Source organism: Branchiostoma belcheri, unplaced genomic scaffold (assembly GCF_001625305.1).
Source record: "Branchiostoma belcheri isolate BF01 breed outbred unplaced genomic scaffold, Haploidv18h27 scaffold14, whole genome shotgun sequence".
In the NCBI taxonomy this organism is placed as follows: Eukaryota; Metazoa; Chordata; class Leptocardii; order Amphioxiformes; family Branchiostomatidae; genus Branchiostoma; species Branchiostoma belcheri.
In genome coordinates, this window is record NW_017802824.1 from 1,861,646 (window position 1) to 1,876,442 (window position 14,797).

At 39.1% G+C, this 14,797-nt stretch overlaps 3 protein-coding genes across 7 annotated transcripts; 1 reads left to right on the forward strand and 2 right to left on the reverse strand.

Moving 5' to 3' along the window:
- Positions 1–32: 32 nt before the first annotated feature.
- On the reverse strand, positions 33–7,023 carry LOC109464694 (glutathionyl-hydroquinone reductase YqjG-like). Of its 5 annotated transcripts, none has more exons than XM_019761742.1 (11): positions 6,803–7,023; positions 5,598–5,661; positions 5,240–5,360; positions 4,601–4,779; positions 4,024–4,096; positions 3,785–3,870; positions 2,848–2,960; positions 2,344–2,437; positions 1,727–1,843; positions 989–1,105; positions 33–491 (listed from the first exon to the last, which is right to left on the reverse strand). In XM_019761742.1, exons 2-11 carry the CDS (start codon positions 5,652–5,654, stop codon positions 393–395), a joined length of 1,056 nt encoding a protein of 351 aa, XP_019617301.1. In that variant the 5' UTR covers positions 5,655–5,661; positions 6,803–7,023; the 3' UTR covers positions 33–392. The 5 variants fall into 5 exon arrangements, with proteins under 5 accessions (XP_019617301.1, XP_019617300.1, XP_019617303.1 ...); XM_019761741.1 differs by having other exon boundaries at positions 6,788–7,023; XM_019761744.1 differs by lacking the exon at positions 5,598–5,661 and having other exon boundaries at positions 6,803–7,019.
- A 197-nt stretch (positions 7,024–7,220) lies between these two features.
- Positions 7,221–11,363, forward strand: LOC109464695 (transcription initiation factor TFIID subunit 12-like). The gene is made up of 8 exons (XM_019761747.1): positions 7,221–7,425; positions 7,618–7,765; positions 8,637–8,729; positions 9,168–9,347; positions 9,640–9,717; positions 9,821–9,935; positions 10,330–10,418; positions 11,293–11,363. Exons 2-8 carry the CDS (start codon positions 7,694–7,696, stop codon positions 11,326–11,328), a joined length of 663 nt encoding a protein of 220 aa, XP_019617306.1. The 5' UTR covers positions 7,221–7,425; positions 7,618–7,693; the 3' UTR covers positions 11,329–11,363.
- A 2,505-nt stretch (positions 11,364–13,868) lies between these two features.
- Positions 13,869–14,597, reverse strand: LOC109464587. Its single transcript, XM_019761593.1, has one exon. The coding sequence runs from the start codon at positions 14,499–14,501 to the stop codon at positions 14,049–14,051; it is 453 nt and encodes a 150-aa protein (XP_019617152.1). The 5' UTR covers positions 14,502–14,597; the 3' UTR covers positions 13,869–14,048.
- Positions 14,598–14,797: the final 200 nt, after the last annotated feature.

Consider the following 14,797-nt stretch of genomic DNA (forward strand, 5'->3'; position numbering starts at 1 on the left):
GGAGTTCTAACCAATAAACATGTCACAAGAAAGAATGGGTCATTTATTTATTTTCATATTTGATTGTCTACATGTGTTTGGTAATATTGTATAATCATCATAACATCAGATTCAGCGATATACAATGTATGCTTATCATTTCAAATATTATTCTATGATTTTAGATTACTAGACTAAAAAAGTACACTGCAAAAAGTACAAAACTAGTAGTACTGCAAATCCCATAAGCAGTTAATGTTCCTGCTATAAATACACCTGCTAATCCTTTGAATACCGCTGTGGTCTACAATGGACTCCTCTATATACTACCTCCCTCTTCTTGCTATCTGAGTGGCCACTCTAGCTGTGATTCTGCCAACCTAAAGGCATCCACTGACACTGTGACTGTTCCGTCATGCTTTGGTCATCTTGTCCCTGTTATGAGGCAGATTGAAGTCCAGGTCTGGACCAATGGCCACGATGGCATAGGGGTTGATCGATGTGTGACTTGCCTGTAAGACAGAGACAACTTTAAGTCTTGGTCACACAAATATGTCCTCCCAAACTCCCCCCAACCATAGTTAGGAGTACATGTAGGTTGGGAGCAACGTCGGATGTGGTTGGATGGTGTTCGGCAGCGCAGACTGAATGTTTCAAAATGATTTGATAACAGTGGACAGGAGGTTCGGCAATGGTTGGCCAGTGTTCAGAAATAGGTTTAATCATTGTTCAGGACCTGTTTTCAGGATCAAATTTGACTCAAATTTAACTTTAATTTGATTCAATTTGTATAGAAAGATTGGTGTGCTCAGGAACTTCACCCAACCAAAGTCGGGAAGGTTCTGACTGTGCGACAGGGGCTTTACTATATGATGTACTGTGTTATAACTGACTCTGTGTATTGATATGAAGAATTGCATCTGGTATAAAGGAAGCATGTTTTCATAGTCTATTTCAAATTAACAAATCACCTTTAATCAGCTCATTCATAAGGATCTACTGTCCCTACCTGGTAATGCTTCTCGATGTGTTCCCTGTCCACAGTCTCTGCCACCCCGGGGAGCTGGTACACATCCCTGGTGTAACCCCACAGGTTAGGGTAGTCCATGATCCGCTTCTTGTTACACTGGGAAAGAAAAATCATAAACACAACTACATTTGGTGTCCAGTTTCCTGGAAAATAATCCCAGCTACAGTGATTCAACTCCACTGCAACACAATAAGTGAAGAATATAAATAATTAACTAGAGAAGTAACATTTGCAAAGCAAATGCATAATGTTTACCTTCGGACATGGTCTGCCCTGTTAATTTTTACTCAAACATATTCACATACATGTACTACTAGTATATGGTGACAGGAGCAGAGCAGACCATGAAGTTTGCAACATTATGTAACCAAACACCAGTCACCATGGTGACAGACGTCAACAAATCATGTCATTGGCCAGGTCAGAGATTAGTGTTTAGAGAAGAAGAGGAAGAGGAAATTGAGTAAAAACAATATGTTTTCCTTCGGTAAACATAATTAGACTCAACGATACATCAAATATTCGGAATGTCCATGATCTGCTTTTTGTTACACTAGGAAAGAAAAGTGTCAATGTGACTGCTTTTTAGAGCGGTTGAGATTTTATAGAAAAAATACCCAGTAATTCAACTTCACTGCAACACACTGTCACAGATCAATATTCATGTTCAATGATAATGTAAGTCAAAGATTCAGAAAGTGATAACCTTGCTCTTACCTTGAAGTGCCCCACATAGACCGGATCAAACCGGACCAGGGTGGTGAAGAGCCGGATGTCGGCCAGAGTCAGCTGGTCACCTGCCAGGTACCTGGTCTTGGATAGGATCTCCTCCACCTGCAGTATTAAAAGTCAACATAGAATTTATACTAAATTTGTATGGGTTGGTGGAAAACAATGTCCAGTCTGATTGGCGGAAAACAAAGTTCAGTCCGGGGTTTGGGGTTGGAAAATCCGGACGTTTATGGGTGTAGTATTGCCCCCTTGTAAAATACGATAAAAGTGCACGCATTGGATACGGGCGTGACAACTGCGTGAATGTGAGCAATACTTTACATAAATAATAACAGACAGTGCGGCAGTTAAGCAGGTCCTACAAAAGGTGCACCCCCCCCCCCCCAGTGTTCTATATGTACCGTATGCACAAACTGTATGTTGCTCAGGTACATCTTGGAGCAATGAGGTTTAAAAGCTACATTCTAAACCTCCTTGGTAAGGAATATTTTGTGCCTTGAGTTTAAGCTCAAATTTGATTTGTAAAGGAATTGTATCATCTTGTTTTTTAACTGACTGACAGAAAGAGAGGGAGGTAAAGGAGAGAACAGAAGTCTACATACCCGGTCCAGAGAAGCAAACAGCTGTGTGACAGCTTTGTCGTAGGCCTCCTGACTCCTGGCAAACCCAGACTTGTACACACCATTGTTGATGTCACTGTGAAAGTCAATAATACATGAATAACTACATCCTTTCATTAAACAATGGGTCACAACTACTGTAACACTAAATGCACATACAGGTATAAGCCACAAAAAGGTCTTGTTAATCTAAGAGTCTCAGATGACTTTTACATGTATATACATTGTACAATGTACATGTACTCAATCTGGTAGACATAACTGATACTTGACACTGGAAAGAAGATGAAATGTTGCAATTCTGGGATACATGCAATTGGCCATTTTTCTGAAAGCATGAAACTCTTGCTATTCAATTCATGTTAATCTTTTTTTCACATTCTGACCTTAGATGCATTACTAGTGCATGTATTTGAACTTTAACCTGCAAAACTTTTGACAAAAAAATTATTACAGTACTTAAAATGTATAAGATGAAAGTCTTACTGGTAAATCCACTCGTTCACTTCATCCACCCTTGCCCTGAGGTGTTCTGGGTACAAGTCGAGCTCCTTCTGCTCAACTGTGGCACAGAAGTCATTAAACTCACTGTTGAACATCTGAAAGGGAATAGAATAAAATAAAATAAATAAAAGAAAGGGAATAGGAAGATGATAAGCATTAGGAGGAGGCAGAAGACAAAATCGTCATTGTACAGTCAAACTTGTCTAAGATGACCACCCAGGGGAAGACAGGAACAGTAAGTCCTTCTTAGACAAGAGGTCTTCTTATACAACATGCAGCAAAATTTCCCCCATTAATATATATACATTAGGCTGCTGCATTGATCTGATAAATGACCCAACAGGCACCATTTTATTTTGCCCAAAGACTCACATCAGTGATTCACTATCAGGGCCATGTGCGGTCACACTGGAGAAGTGGTAGGTAAGGCTTTAATGCTTTTGTCTTTATGGAGACAAAATCTGGACCCCAAAAAACAGTCATTAAGATTTACTACTAATATGGCCAGATGGCCGGCTTATACATGTAGAGGTGGTTGCTTGGGCAAGTTTGACTGAACAAAAAAATTAAATTGGAATTCTCACAGAAGCCACCATATTAGAACAAACTTAAACATCATAACTATAATATTTAAGTGCATATAAACTGCATTTCTCCTCTGGTCTCTCAGTCACTGACGAAAGCTAGTGGATACTAGCTGAAACGTCTGACGTTTCCAAAATCATATCCAGTGTTGCTTGAGTAACTGCTCATTGATGTATGGTATTACCTGGATGTCTAACCTTCATTGACGTATATCATATTAACATTGTAACGTTAAATGTATCATCAATCTGGTAGAAAGACATGTAAATTTATTTTTAATATGTGTATATACACTGAGAGATTTTAAAATGTTTGTTCATAAACTGAGTGTTACCTGAATAATCTCACTGGACTCATTAGTCACAATGGTGTTGTTCTTCTTGTCCCACACCATTGGCACAGTGAAGCGCCCCTCATATTCTGCAAGCATAAAATTATCCAAACTGAGCAATGTATTGACATTCATAGGCATTCATAAAACTTGCCCAGGTTGTATCTAGAGGTACAGAATATACTTTTTGACTTATTTTATAATAATTAAGTTGTTTAATGCTATTAAAGAGACAATCTTACCTGGGTTAGCCTTGAAATAGAGCTCTCGGATGTACTGGGCACCAAAGAGGGGGTCTGCTGAACACTTTGGTTTCTGGGAAAAATATCAGGAAGATTTTTAGCATTTCACTGTCATTATCCAGAAATCTTTTACATTTACAATTAATATTGTAAATCATTAATTGTAGAATTAATTTATATTTCTATAACTAATTTCTAGAACCTTTCTAGGTAAGAAATACAGCACACTGCACTAAGAAGGAAGAAAGAAATTCAATATTACTTGTGAATTTACACTGTAAATTGTACCTTCCATGAATAGTTTCATCAAGTCACTGAATAAAGATACTTTTTTAAACAATCAAGTGTTTTATTCAGCCGAAGTATATATTGTATTACACTCTGCTGTATGTTGGGGCCACATTATAGATACCGTGCAGATTATATTAAATAATACTTTACATTCAGGAATGCATCTTTTGCAATGACATGTTTGAACCAGTAAGAAATGCTCAGAGGAAAGTGACAGACAGTCAGCAAAACGTCTGCTGACTGGTGGCGTAAAAAGAAACTTTACATAATATTCTATAAATTGTACCTTGTCAGTGAAGTTCCATCCCTTCTCTCCCATCAGCCAGTCAACGACAGTATATGGGATGACATCCTCCAGCCCCTTAAGTTTCCGGACGATGAGCGTACGATGTGCCCAGGGACAGGCGAGGGACACGTACAGGTGATACCTGTCTCGTTCTGCCTTAAAACCACTGGAGCCGTCAGCTACATATACACACGGCAGCAAAAAATAACATCAGCATATTTCTTTGTTAGTTTGTTTCCCATGACTTTTGTACCAGCTTGTAAGACCAGGCTGTAAAGTTTGAACCACTCACACCGGGAAGGACCCTTAATCTTTTTCGAAATACATGCGTACTAGTGCAGTGGGGTCTTAAATGTGCTCAAGGTGTCAGGCTCTCCTCAAACATGGGACCTCCGGCTTTATGTCCTATCCAACAATATGTCCCTAACTGAGGTCAGGTACTCATTTTCACCCGAGTCAAGTGAGGAATTAGGTGTGAAGTGCCTTTCCCGAGGACACAACAGTAGCAACCCTAACCACAAGACCACATTGCCACCCATCATGATCATGCTTTAATTTTCTGAAGGCAAACCATGAAAAAGAAAATGGCAAGACTAGAGGGACTCTGGACTAAAGGAGATGTGTTTGAAAAGTACCTACCTGTGATCCAATTCCTGAAAGCTGAATCTTTCCTCACAAATTCCCCTTTAGATCCCATGTAAGACTTCAAAAATTTATCAGACATCTTAAGATTCCTTCTTTGGATGATTCCTGGCTGGTTCTGAAATGACATGCAGAGATTTTGATTATTGTGCCTCTAACTTCTAAGACAATTTAAACCAATGCCCTGCATATGAATGTAAAAAATTGCAGACAGATAGAAAGGGTCAGTTGTAACATAAAAACACATAATTGCAATTGCCACACTTACACAGTGATTGGTATTGTTGATTTGGAGTGATTTCAAAGAAAACTATGCAGTTACAAAATGCTCACTCAGAGCTTTTTAAGAATTTACCAGCAAGAGGACAGAAATTTGCCTGACTTGTCTCTCTGGTTTCAGTCTAATCAGCATGAATAATCTGCAGGAGATTAAGAAAGGTAATCATGTGTTAAATCTCAAGACAAACAGGTCTGTCTACAGTACTGATGGGTAGATGATGCATGCCAGTGTTGTTTAGAAGCTTTATGCCTGATGGTGACCCCTGGGAGCTTACAGACTAAACTATAAGACATTTGGCTGGCATCCAGGCTAGATAAATGGAAGGCTTACATGAGGGCCTGCAAGGGGGGGTCCCGACAACGCTCTACGCTGAATTCGGAAACCTCTCGATTACTTTACGATAAATTCCAAGTGGCTACAACGTATTACGTAGAATTAAAATGGCAAATACGCTCTACGCAAAAATATTAGAGTGGTCTGTGTACGCTCGACGTAGCATTAAAATGGCCGATTACGCTCTACGGAAAAGGGCTTGCTTTTTTGTATAATACTGTAATTCACAATTTTTTCACGGTATTATGTTTGCAGTTTTTGTGGTGTCTGACACTTCTGTACTGGGACCTTATCATTACCATATTAAAAAGATAATACATGTATCATTATCATATTAAAAGATAATATGCCAACTTTCTTTTTTCTGCACCTGCCGCCACTGCGAACATATAGTTCCGCAAAGATGTCCATTTTTCTCAGACTGCGAACTTTTGGGCTTTGCTACCGTGAAAATAAAGTAACTTACAGTAAAACAGAGATTAGACATCCATATAGGTCATCCTTTGCATGATGTTTTATGGCAATCAGGCATAATATGCCATTTAGGGGAAAAATTAACCTTTAAATTACACAATAATTGACAAAATAATAGTTTCTTTTTTTTTTAACGTTAGGTTCGGCCTTAAGTCAACAACCCTTACCCCTGAGGTACAATAATTAATCTATTAACTTACCTGCACCAAATAGATACCGCAATTGCAAGAAAAACAAAATTTCTGTCACCTGTCTTTTCACCAGAGGTTATACCTTACACTCTTATGTACTCTTAAACCACATATGATACCGTCCTCCACTTTCGCATCTTCTTAGTCTACAAGAAAACAGAAATAACCTTGAACTAGAAGAAAAGAAGCATATATGCAAGGCTGCATGCAGCTGACTTGTTAGGAATTTCCCATTGCAGATACTTAAGACCTCAACAGTTAGTTTACCTCAAAAAGTCTTACTTGAAGCACTCAGTGTCCAAGCTTGACCTCCTAGTCTGGCCTTAACTCCGACAATCAAGGAGAAATGAGATGCTTTGGAAGTAAACAGCCTCTCCTCTTAACAAGCCTTTTGACAACCACTCAGCTTGAAATCTGGTAGCATATTACCTGGTGACCCTTAAGACGCTAATTTTTTGCTTACTCATGCCAAGGGACTAATTTGCATTGATGTATGAGTATCATTGGCCATGCTGACTTAACATTTTCCTGCTATCCATGCTGACTTGCAGGTTAGTACAATAATAACAACTGGAGAAAGTTGAAAGGTCATACCAGGGATCTTACATAATCGTAAACAAAAGGGGAAAACTGCTACATCATTGTTGCTGGCATAAATTTTCAACTGCACTGAAAACTTCACCCCCTCGGTAAGAGTGGACTCGTCTGAACCTAATGAGCATTATGGGTACTTTCAACATGGCGGTCGTTTCTGAATTTTTGTAGTTTCTCGTTTTTGTAGAAGTTTTATTCGAAAGAGTGAAGCTTTGATGAGCAAGTAACACGATTTCCAGACCTATAAGACTCTAGTGTAGGTTATTATGTAGTTTTGGGTGGCCTAAGTTCGTGCGCGCGCCTTTTGAAAGGTAAGTTTTCTCGTCACTCACACAGTCTGGGAAAAACAAATTTTTGACAACACGTGAAAAATGTGTTCTTTTTTATGGACACATTTTCTTCTTCAGCTTCTGTGGCGTTTTCCAGGGCAGGTCTTCAGGGAAGGTATATAATAAGTCAGCTACTGTATTATATGTATTTTCGTTTTTCTTTGTTTATTCCAGTGCAGCTAGTAAATCGTCAGGCATCGACACAGGTTTTGTTTTTCTTGTGATGAAGCTTTACTGATGACACACAGGGATGTCTGCTTCCAACCCGGGAAAACCCAAAACTTTACAGGACACCATTCAGGACATTGAAAACCAGATAGCTGTGAGTAAGAGATGTTGGTGTTGGGAATCAGGCTGTCGTCTGAGACATTAGCACTTTTCTTTAGCTTAGGAGCACATAAAACAACCTTGGTGATTCTCACACGTGGTACAAATTATGTAATAAATTTTAGGGGAGCAGGTTGATTCGCTCCATGTCCATTTCACCCCAAAATTTACTACCAGTTCTAACCCATGATGATGAGGCGACCAGCACTACGTATACATGTATATGTCCTACTTCAGAATATTAGTAAATATTACAAAATATTGTCACATGGCTTGCTAGCATGTACTCTGTAAAGTAATATTTAGAAGTTGGATATATGCATATAATGATAACCTTTATTGTACATTCATGCCCTACCGGGCTAAGTACAGGCGAACAGATGAAATCGGTAATATACCGGTACATGTTTGTAGTACAAACAGCTCTAAAGCTGTTTAATTCAAACATAGTGCCACCCGGTCATCCTAACATGGGTCAAACTGGTAGTAATTTAAATACATGTAGTTGGGGCAAAAAGAACGTGGGGAAAACCGTCTAGAAACCTAAAGGAGCGTAAGCAAGGGGCCCTCCAAAATTAAAAGTTAAATTTTAGTACATGTACTAGATGCACTAGATAAGAGTCAAATGCACATGTTTCATTCAGCGATACACCATTATTTCCAATCAGTCGATTTACCACAGAATGAATTATAGATCTTCAAGCACCACCGTACCGTAGAACGAAGTGCACCACCCACAATTTTACAAATCACACCACAGAAACTTGCACACTTGCACTATTAATATCATCACAATTATGGGCTGGAGTTTGACATTTTGTATAGGTTATTCAATTGTAAGGCATTTTGTTTTTTTTCTCACCCAGCTGCTTGGCTCTGGTCCCAACACCGACAAAAAGAAGGAAGACCTCGCCAAGCTTAAGGAGCTTCTAACTAAAGCCAGGCAAGAACAAGCAAAGGTAGGAAGTTTTAAATTTAGGCCACAGCAAGTAAATTTTATGGAAGACATCCTCCTTAGAAGGAAGATATGTTGTTTGTGGGGAACGTCTGGGCAAAGTTTGGACACATAATTTACGGAGGCTGACACTTGACAATGGCACTGTTTTCTTCTCTCTATTTTTGACTAGTGTAAGATTTCAGGTGGTTAGAACAAAAAGGGGAATGTGACATGACTTTTTTATACAGTTTATACAGTTTTTTTATACTACATGTAGTTCCAGATGTTCAGGGTTTTTTTGACTTGAACATAAACACTTCCACAAGTCCGGAACTAGTTCCAGCGAACTGGTACACAGCACTATTTGAAACCTTGTTTGAGTGGGCACAAGATTGATGACTCGGCAGGATTGCAAACATGTGTTAGAGTACATGAATTCTGACCGTTTTGCAAATAACAGGTCCAGTTGCAGGCTACAGCAGCCAGCTCCGGTGCCAAGCCACAGCTGGTCAAGGTCCCCGTGCCCAGCGTCAACAGTAACACCTCTGTTACCATGGCAACACCGTCTCCCGTTCTCCCCAGGCTGGGCGGCTCAGGACAGAACCATTCAGCCGGCAGGATCAGTCCAGAAGGCAGCCAGGTACACTCTGGTTTTGTTGTGATAACAATGCACTCTTAAAATCTTTGGGAGTGTTGAAACATGAGGACTTTCTTATATTTCTGTGTGTACTGTACAATGTATGTAGTGTCTGTCTTCTTATCTCTGTCATGACCAGAGGAAGAATAGCTCTCCAATGTGCTAAAACTGAATCAAGATCACTAATTGCAGTTAGTTAATTGCTGGGTAATATGGTTGAAGTAATGCAAAGATATCTAATGGGTACATTGTACCATTGCAGTTGATGACATTTTTTGCAATTGTTACCAATCAGGTCCTATCGAAGCGACGTTTACAAGACCTTGTCCGCGAGATTGATCCTACGGAGCAACTGGATGATGATGTAGAAGAGGTAAGAGAAATACCAGCTATTCCCATCTTGGTCCCTGGCCAGCTTTCTTTAAAAAGATATAGTGTTGTTAGTAACTTTTTACTGACAGTTCTGTCTTCCCTAGTTGTTGCTTCAGGTTGCGGATGATTTCATTGAGAACGTGGTGACGTCATCCTGTCAGCTGGCTAAGCACCGTAAATCCAACACCCTGGAGACCAAAGATGTCCAGATGTATTTGGGTAAGGTCTATATTATTATGTACAAAATTTACCTGTGAAAGTCATTTCTTTTACCTCATTAAGACCTGAATGTTTTTCTGACAAAGGAAAGTTTTTAAAGATTATTTTTGCTTTTATAAAATGAATTGTTGATGAACATAACTTGATGTTTTAGGTTATGATGGCTGCAAGATTTCGTAGTGAAAAAAGATGATGTTAGAAAATTCATAAAATCTGAATAATGTGTAATGACAGTTTACACTGTATAAAAATGTATACCATTATCGAGAACAGTTTTCTGCAGTACATTCTCTTGTACATGTAAGTAAACAATTTAGTCTGATTGAGAAATAAGAACTACATTGTATAGTTTTAGTTAAACATTTTAGTCAATGTCATATGTTCTCCTTACCAGAGCGGAACTGGAACATGTACATTCCTGGTTTTGGGACTGATGACATCCGTCCGTACAAGAAGGCATGCACTACAGAAGCTCACAAACAGGTCAGATTCTCCTTTCTTTTTGTCTTCTTCTTTGGCAGTTCAGTCTATCGTAGACTATCTGGGTCATGCCTCTGGTGACCTCTCATGTGGCTTGAAAGTCACGGCCTTGGTTTTGCAGACCCTCCTGCATACTCTGCATGTGTGTAGTGATGCATACCTAAACCCAATTTTGGGTTCAGGTCCAGATTCAAGTCCAGAGGTTTAGGTTCAGTCCGGACCTAAACCCATGGCATATACAAAATTGCATGTTGGCAACCTTGCAATGCTGTTTGGGCAAAACTGTGGCCACATAACATGGAGGCCGACACTTGACGATGCCGATGGCAATGTTTTCTTCGGTTTGCAGCAAAGATTTTACAATCTACGGAAGGTTTTAGGTGGTTTGGAAAGAAAAGGGGTATGTGAAATGGTCTTTTATGGTAATAAGTCCGGACTCAGTTCTTGACTTTTAGGTTTTTTTGGACTTGAACCTAAACATTCTTACAAGTCCAGATCCAAGTCCAGTGAACCTGTATGCAGCACTACTTTCGCAGTCTCCGTTTCTCTGCTGCAGCTTCTCCCCTTCTCTTGTCTGCATCTGCAACACCATTTTTCACATCTCTGCGCCAGGCGCAGTTTCCTTTTGTATGTCAGGGTATATACAGTATAGAGACTCAGTACTTTAAGATCTATTCTGGGTGAATCGGCAATAATATTAATTCTACCAGTAGAGGTCCCGATCGGAGTCTCTGTCAACTAAAACTCTGACCAGGATCTCTGCTGGTTGAATCAAAGATGCTGATTGTGTGTGTAATCTTCGTTGAAACTACAAAACTTTTTATTCATAATAGTTCTGACATGATACTTACCTCCTTTCATAATTTGTGCTTTCCAGAGGATGGCCTTGATCAGAAAGACCTTAAAGAAGTGACGAATATGGAGGGTCAACTTCACTTAATACACACACAAAAAAAACACAGTATTTATGTCTTGTACATGTAACTACCATGGCAGCAGCACTACTAGTGCTGCCTCTTCAATCATAACAATATTTCAGTACAGCTAGAGAATATGTGTCAAGCAAGGAGGTATACTGTACGAAAATGGTATGTAGCACTAAGGATACCGTGTCATAGGTTGTCAAAGTAACTGTTTGACCAACTAGGCAATCGCAAACCTATCTTTTGAAATACATTTAAGGCAGATGCATAGTTGCTTTTGTCACACGTACTGAGTATTACGTTATTCTATATTAAGTAATGACTTGTCAACTATAATTATAATACAAAGAGAAAAGCGACATTCTAGACTATTGCACAAAACTGACATGTTCAGAGATAGAAATGCCTTAGTGTTGGTGGATTAAATACCATTTTCTTGTTGGTGCTAGAAAGACTCCTCCATTGCTTAGAAGTTGCTCGAAGTTGTCTCGCATCAAAAGAAACAATGGTGTGTGACGAGTGTTACATCCTGTAGTGCAAGCAGTTGTACCATCAGTACTGCAAGTATCTTTCTCTCACTACCAGAAAAGCGTTTCAGCTAAAGAAATTGGTTAACCTGTTTGATGGATTTATAATGCAATAGTATCGACTGAAGGAGGAAAAGAACAAAAAAATTGTGCCCCCTTATTTAACGACATAATGAACTGGTTTGGTAGCAGCTATGGTAAAGTTATAAACTGCTCATTGCCCCTTTTTTTCAACTGTTTGCACAGGCACAACCTAAATGTAGGATATAGTGAGGGATTTTTAGGGGGTAATAAAAGAAATGGGTATTATATCATGTGAAATCTTGGTCTTATTGTTCTTGGTTTAATTTAATCTTATCCAAAAGTAAGAGGAACCACTACATGAACCAGTGAAAAAGTGTACAATATCACACCGTTGCTGACACTTTTTTTAAACCATTGCACACGAAAAAGTTTTGCATCTAGGAAAGGCAAAGAGCAGAGGTAATTTAAAATCCTCTGTAGATTATCCTTCTGCAGTGCTGAAATGTTGACATATTGATGTAAAGGACTAGCATTCACTAACATGTAAGTTGTTTGTAACAATCAGTCCCCACCCTTTTTCATTCTATACATTGTAACTTATGTCTACATGTATCTTAATTTGTAGTAGTTGGAATTATGCTGGAACTGATCCATGTCATTTCAACATATTAACCAGCAACATGGCCACTGATTATAATGTTGTTGCTTATGTGAATAAAATGCCATAATGATAACTGACCAACACAGCTCCATATTAATGAATGAAGTGTGTCTCTTGTCTGATCATTCCTTAATGCTGAACAGCTAAACTGATGCCTGCATCATCTTCATAATCATAACACTTAGTAAAGGTTAGTACAAAATCTCTTATGAGTGTTAACTAAGGACTGACCACACAATTCAATGTTAAGTTGATTTTATTACCTTTTCAACAATAAGGGATCTGTAACATCAAATATCTCATATCATCATCTTGTATAAACTTAGTTTTATTATACATTCATTGTTGAGAAGTTTCTCCAAGTAGTCAGTAGTAACATCAAGTAATTATATTTTAATCTAATAATAAAAATTAAGTGACCTGAGTTAGTATTACGTCTCTCAGAAGTATTAAGTATCATCTTAGTTAAACGTAAATGTAGATAATCTTTATGTATATTGCAAAAATACTATTTCAAAACATCACAAACTTAGTGCTTAGTGAAATACCATACATTTGTATAGTGCAAATGCTGTACCTACAGCCCGTCACACTACAAATTTTGCCTCCCGAACAGTAGCCGAATGCTCCGCAACTATGGCTAGGAGCAGGTCAATCAAAGTCGGCTTGTGTTTGGATGGCTGCTATTATGCTCTGCCAGCCCTAGCTTAATAAAATATGTTTATAACATTTGGGGGTTGGTCGGGGGGTTCGACCATCGTTGGCTGGTATTCGGCTGTAAGTCAGCAGAACACCAGCCAACCATTCGGGAGTAAGTCAGCAGTTTTTTGAGTGTGTCCGAGAGTCAAATTTTACTCAAATTTCTTGGCCAACATTTGGTCTGATTGTTCCTGAATGTCAGTTGAAGGTCCTGAATGTGTAACAGGCTTAAGGACTATTGATTAAAGCATAAAGATATTGACATTTTACTACCTATGCAAAAAATCCTAGCTATGTTTAACCTAAACTCTTATATTCATACAATATACATTCATACGTATTCATGATTAATTTGTGAAAGTAGTAATGTCTAGTATATCAACTATTCTACTAACAGCTAATCTTAAATCTCCTTTGATACTTAGAATTTACTAGTAAGAATTTTTGACAGTTCAACTTGATGTGTATTTAAACAACCAAAAAAATTTGTTTGCAACATACATGTGTATAAGTTTTGAAAACAATTTTGAATCAAGAAAAATAGGTATAAGATCATTAGTGATAATCAATGTTTATCGTTTTGTTGATTAGCACAAGTTGACACATCTAAGTCAATTGTGGCTAACCTAAATGAGTAAAACAAGTGAATTACATTTGTACATCACAAAAAATCAATCAAAATACTTGAACATTCACAACTCTCATACATACATGTACATGTATATCAATCTATACTACTATGTACGTATATCTGTTTCACAGCTACACCTAAAGCTGGTTACATCAAAGTTAACGTTGTTCAGAATTTGTTGTAACCAAAGTGAGTGACTTTAGCATATCGGTCGACAAGAGAGCCCATAATCTGGCGAGGCTGGGACCTGGAAGGATTTGGTACAGCAGCGTTGATGACTGTCTCACCGGACCAGGAACTGCCAGTGGCCTCCGAAGTGTAGCTCGTCGTCTCGCTGTATTGGGTGTCGGTCGTCTGAGAGCTCGTCTCGGATGCCGTCTCGCTCATCCGCGATGCCGTGTCGTCATTGTCATCCGAGTACCGCTCGGTGGTCGTGGCGGTGGTTGTTTCGTCTCCGAACGAAAAGCTCAGGTGGCTCCTGTCGTCATCCTCGGTGGAGAAATCCCAGTTGAAGACCTCGCTGTCATCCATGTCGTAACCAAACACCGCGCTGCGTGCGTCGTCGCCTGCGGCGCTCCTGGCACCACCCATGCTGACCCTGTCCCCTATGTCTATGGACATGACGCTCCGTGCACTTCCCGAATGACGTCCGTCTATTGAAGGCGTAATCACGTTCAGAAGGGCTTGCAAAGCCCGCGGGTCGATCACTGGCCGCGGAAGACGATACTGAAGAAAATAGAGAACAGTTTTGTGATTTTTTTAATCATGGAAGACGGCATCCCAACATATAGCATGAACAATAATTATTGTAATAACTGTACACTGTTAAGTGTTTATTGGCACTATGGCACTAAAAACACCCTACAGTTTAATTTGGGACTTCAAATTTAACTAGGGGCTGACCCCCCTCATCTCAG